Source organism: Perkinsus marinus (genome assembly GCF_000006405.1).
Source record: "Perkinsus marinus ATCC 50983 genomic scaffold scf_1104296950272, whole genome shotgun sequence".
NCBI classification, from domain to species: domain Eukaryota; phylum Perkinsozoa; order Perkinsida; family Perkinsidae; genus Perkinsus; species Perkinsus marinus.
The window spans coordinates 298,109-303,700 of record NW_003209678.1 but is presented as its reverse complement, the minus strand read 5'-3'; the positions used below and the strand labels follow the sequence as shown (position 1 = coordinate 303,700).

General features: G+C 40.6%; 2 protein-coding genes across 2 annotated transcripts in view; one reads left to right on the top strand and one right to left on the bottom strand.

The window, feature by feature from the left end:
* Pmar_PMAR007085 (hypothetical protein) overlaps positions 1 to 2,786 on the top strand; it is a 7,605-nt gene extending 4,819 nt beyond the window's left edge. Inside the window, exons 5-7 of the mRNA XM_002778245.1 lie at positions 761 to 819; positions 871 to 936; positions 2,540 to 2,786. Of these exons, the coding sequence (XP_002778291.1) occupies positions 761 to 819; positions 871 to 936; positions 2,540 to 2,701 (287 nt within the window). The 3' untranslated portion in view covers positions 2,702 to 2,786. The remainder of the gene's footprint in view (positions 1 to 760; positions 820 to 870; positions 937 to 2,539) is intronic.
* Positions 2,787 to 4,659: 1,873 nt separating this feature from the next.
* Pmar_PMAR007084 (ADP ribosylation factor 1, putative) overlaps positions 4,660 to 5,592 on the bottom strand; it is a gene marked incomplete at its 5' end in the record, with an annotated part of 1,171 nt that continues 238 nt past the window's right edge. The window contains 3 exons of the mRNA XM_002778244.1: positions 4,660 to 4,982; positions 5,165 to 5,253; positions 5,392 to 5,592. Of these exons, the coding sequence (XP_002778290.1) occupies positions 4,824 to 4,982; positions 5,165 to 5,253; positions 5,392 to 5,592 (449 nt within the window). The 3' untranslated portion in view covers positions 4,660 to 4,823. The remainder of the gene's footprint in view (positions 4,983 to 5,164; positions 5,254 to 5,391) is intronic.

Here is a 5,592-nt window from a genome sequence, read left to right as displayed (position 1 = left end):
ACACAGTGTTGGAGTAGGAATATATGTTTGCTTTCCTCGGCTACTGAGCTCAGGAGTGAACACAGTGTTGGAGTAGGAATATATGTTTGCTTTCCTCAGCTACTGAGCTCAGGAGTGAACACAGTGTTGGAGTAGGAATATATGTTTGCTTCCCTCAGCTACTGAGCTCAGGAGTGAACACAGTGTTGGAGTAGGAATATATGTTTGCTTTCCTCAGCTACTGAGCTCAGGAGTGAACACAGTGTTGGAGTAGGAATATATGTTTGCTTTCCTCAGCTATTGAGCTCAGGAGTGAACACAGTGTTGGAGTAGGAATATATGTTTGCTTTCCTCAGCTACTGAGCTCAGGAGTGAACACAGTGTTGGAGTAGGAATATATGTTTGCTTTCCTCAGCTACTGAGCTCAGGAGTGAACACAGTGTTGGAGTAGGAATATATGTTTGATTTCCTCAGCTACTGAGCTCAGGAGTAAACACAGTGTTGGAGTAGGAATATATGTTTGCTTTCCTCAGCTACTGAGCTCAGGAGTTCTCTCAATGATGACAGGAGTTTATACATGAATTTAGGGGTAGAAGTGTGCAGAAACCATAAATTTTCGCAGAATTTTCATATTGTCACCAACGCATGAAGTTGACAATGTCCTGATTTTTTTCTCGTTTTACGTGAGGTGGCGTAAAACTCGGTGAAAAACGCGATATTCGCGCTAAACAGTGTTTTCCATATCACGGTTTGTGAAACTCCATCGAGAGCTGTTCGTAAGGTACGGCATTTGGACGGCAATTTCGAGGAGGAATTATTGGAGCCATCATTTTGGCGGGCGTGAGTTTTATCATTTTACTGATTTTTAGGATTTGAAATTTTTTTTCTCAGACCTGGGGAATCGTTTTATCCCTTTTTATGATGATAAAGACGCAGCCGTGGTCCCAAAGTGATTTGGTGAGTTTCGGGATCGTTTGCTTAAATAGTAAAGATATATAATTAGTAGTATATATAATATATTTTATAATTAGATAATAAATTGCGGAGCGAGCGGAGCGAGCGGAGCGTATTCTCTCACTTTACTAACACTTTGTGCGTGCGTGCGTACAAATTATCCAGCTCGATCTAGAGAGGTTATGATCACATGCTATACACCATTCGATAGCTCTCGCTCTGGGGATACTAGTAAAAATACGAAATTAGGGTTCCGTCCGGACCATGTAGATTTCCGTGCAAAAAACATATTTTTGCAGAAAAACGCCAGGCATGGGAATCGAACCCGGATGCCGCGCTCCGCCCCTTCTCCGAGAAGGCCTAGTATATAATAAATAAACCAGCTGTTAATAAATAATAAGATATACGTTAACCTATAAATATAAATATAATACAGCTGGTTATAGATAAAAATAACTAAATATGAATATATATGAATATGGGTATCTGTAATAGAAATATATATCATTCGTATCGGTCGTAGATTTTTTTGAATATTTTGGTGATAGTTTGTCTCCGAATTATCTTCGATGCCACCTATTGTGAACAATATGTGGTCACAGATGGATAGGCTTGAGTACTGTTGGGATTAGATAACTCAGCGAGAGTTATTAACAAGTGGTTCTTAACGTATGATGAATACAGTAGTCATAAAGTATACGCTAGGCTAGCAAGGGAGACAAGTATCACAAGAACCTGAAATTACAGAAGACAATTGTGTACAACATTTCCTCACAAGTACTGTGCAACACAACAGCACAGAACAACACATACACCGTGTGCAATAGCTGTGAAGTAGATGCCACTGGAATTAATATATAATAATGGAATTTCACCCTAGTGATGTGAAAAACATATTTCACATTTCACTTGGCGAAAAACGCATGTGAGCAGTCGTGAATAACGCGTTCGACACGTGAGATGTTTTAGTAAAACAGTTTTACGTGGAATGGGGTGATTTGTCCAGTGTAAATCGGCAAGTATTTTCAACCCACTTCTTATCGCGATGTCTTTCACATGGAGTATTACGCCACTTCGCGTAAAACGGGTTGTGAAACTCCAATATATATAAATGTTAATATAATGAAATTTAGTAGTATATAGGATATAGGAGCTTCACCCTAGTGATATGAGAAACACTAGTGAAAAATATATTTCACGACTACTGCAGTATACCGCGAATATCGCATTTTTCACAGAGTAATACGCCACTTCACGTAAAACGGGTGGTGAAACTCCAAAGTCTATAATATAAAACTATTTCATAATGTAGTTGTCACTCGTGATATGGGAAACAATAGTAGAAAACATATTTTACGACTAGTGTATAGCGCGAATATCGCGTTTTTTCACATGGAGTATTACGCCACTTCACGTAAAACTGGAGTCGAATTTTGGACTTTCAAAACGGCTAGGAAGATATTTTCGGCCAATTTTCGGCCGATTTTCCCCATTATAATCGCTCATTGGGAACATTTTTCCTAGTCTCAGCGGGATCTTAGGAACGTTATTTCTGAGAGCTGGATGACTCCACTATATGGAAACGACATCAACTTTTCTCTTTTAGGCGCTTCTGAAGGGAGTTTACGGTGCAGTGACGGAAGCGATATGTGTTATATTTGCGATGGTCATTCTAGTGATACAAGTTTCACCTCAAATGAATTTACTGGCGGCTCGGACGAACTCAAATGATCATGCAGATCCCGCGAGGTTGGCCACCGAACCGTAATTTGCCACTGTATGGCGTTTGTCAAATTTTCCAAAAGTAACGATTCCCCTTTCCCGGTATATTGCCAATAACAGTCATTTATTTCTCTCTTGATGTGTTGGAGTTTCTCAGTTAACAATGGAGTTTCACCACCCTAGTGATATGAAAACACTAGTGAAAAACTGCATATCATCGCAAATATCGCGTTTTTCACCGGGTTTTACGCCACTTCACGTAAAACGGGTTGTTGTGAAACTCCATTATGGCGGTCAGAAAGGCCACTTGCAGTGTGGGAAAATATTCATATGCTCATTGATGCCAATATATGGGAATAGATAGGTGGAATATTGGGAAATCGAGAAGTTGTTGGTTAATGAGTATTTCTCCCCGAAATCGTGCGCAGACTCCCATGGTGAGCGATGCAGTTGAAGAAAGCGAACATATATTACAACATTGCTGCTCACTACAAAAGGACTGTCTTTCGATAGCCTCTAGAACTTGAAATCCGCGATGAAGTGCTACCAACGTTCTGGATCTGATCCGAGTCTACAGTAGATGCTCGCCATGATGGTTTGTAAAAACTGTACTGTAGCTGATTATAAAGTTTTTCCAAGAGCAGTCGCTCTCTTTCTTGTGGGGTTACGTTTCAGTTTGCCGAACAGTGTATGGTTTTGAGGAAGTTTGAAACACTCTTCGTGTATCGTATTGTACTATCTTGATATAACACTTGAGGAGAAAGGGAGGCGAGCTCGAGTGCTGAAATATATGTTCACTTTCCTCAGCTGCTCAGCTCAGGAATTTCCTCACTGGTCACAAAACTTCTAAAATTTCCTTAGAATTTTCATTTTTTCACCAACTCATGTGGTTGACTTGTGCACATTTTTCCACACTTGCGAGCTCGGGTAGAGACAACACATCGAACGCTGTTCATTTCACTTGAACATATGGGGAGTAGGACGGTGAGAAAGGTCGCATCTCATCTCATCCTCCTCTCCAAACGTATGCACGAAGTTACAGATTGAGACCAACAACTTTGAATTTTCATCCCCAAATACGGATTGTCACCTTTGTTGCAGAACTCGGAAAAAAATAAATATAAAAATATATAATAATATGAACGTCTAAGAAAAATCATTTTTAGAAAATAAATTTTCGCACTCCTCAGCTGAGCATAGGATATGTACGAGAACTGTACAGAAATTAACGAGTCTTCCAAAATTCATATCGCCACCAACACATGTGGTTGACCATTTCCCAACACAGAGTGTTAAAACAACATGTAACCTCATCTATTTACTGCATTGGAAACGCTTTTGTTTCGGTAGAAAAGTGACGATGTAACACGTGTAAAAACAACATGTGCCCTCATCTATCTACTGCATTGGAAACGTTCTTGTTTAGGTAGAAAAGTGACGATGTAACACGTGTAAAAACAACATGTGCCCTCATCTATCTACTGCATTGAAAACGTTCTTGTTTAGGCAGGAAAGTGACGATGTAACACGTGTAAAAACAACATGTAACCTCATCTATTTACTGCATTGAAAACGTTCTTGTTTCGGTAGAAAAGTGACGATGTAACACGTGTAAAAACTCTCTTAAAACTGCTCTTGTTGAGTGACGATGTAATACATACGTGGCATATATGAATAACAAAAACTCTCTTCACTCAAGACCATCGACAAGTCAAAAATATATTCTCAGAAATACGAGTTTGTTTTTCTAATGATTTTTTATATTTCCCAAATCCACTACTTATACAAGATTGTAGTCTTACCTACACCGACATAAAAGCAACTCTTTATGCTTGGACTTGTACTCACCAGCAGCGTCCAGGCCGACCATTAGGATCCTCATCTCTTTCTTTCCAAAGAGGTTTTGGAACAGCGAGCTCAGTGTCATACCCATTTCCCCGGGGTGTTTACTCAACAACAAATACCGTCCAGAACTACAACAACTAAACGCAAACTCTCGTGCAATTTCTTGACGACGCTGAAAATGCTACTACTGATCGGAGTACCGAAACCCACGAAACCATACAGGGTTGCATACCAACAATGAGTAGCACCAGAGGCACCAGAGTTGATAGAATCAATATTTGCTTTCATAGAAGAGATACTCGTCGTATTCACAAACTCCACCACTAAGCCTTGCTAAGAGTTTTGCTGAGCCAGTCAAGACCTTCATAGAGGCCATCACCAGTGGTAGCACATGTCGATTGAATATACCAATTACGATGACGAAGTTGTTGTAAACCCAACTTGTCGGTGACCTCAGCAGCCGTCATGGCGTTAGGGAGATCCTAAATGAAGATACTACACTATTCGCGCTGGTCTGCGAGATCATCAACAGTGTTGGAGCAATCTGTGATCTCTTTCCTCAGCTGAGCTCGCGTATTCTTTCAAATTCGTGCCAGGCGTGGATAGTAGCCAATGAGAATTTCCATAAATTTTCACACATTCCCCCCCCCCCCCCCTCGCCGACCTGTTTGTTAGCAAAGACCAGCAGAGTCGCATCACGGAGTTCTTCCTCGTTGAGCATTCTCTGTAGTTCTTCTCGCGCGTCACCAATACCTGCATGGAAATCACTAATCGAAGTAACACGGAAAGTTTAACGTGAAGTGGCGCAAAACTCGGTGATAAACGCGATATTCGCGGTGATACGCAGTAGTCGTGAAATATGTATAAGTGTAGCCTCCCATAAGTACTTACGGTCCCTATCATTAGAATCAACAACAAAGATGACGCCTTGAGTGTTCTGGTAGTAGTGCCTCCACAAAGGACGGATCTTGTCCTGTCCACCGACATCCCACACTGTAAAGCTGATGTTCTTGTACTCTACGGTCTCGACGTTGAAACCAATTGTTGGTATTGTTGTAACAACCTCACCTAGTTTTAGTTTATACAAGATTG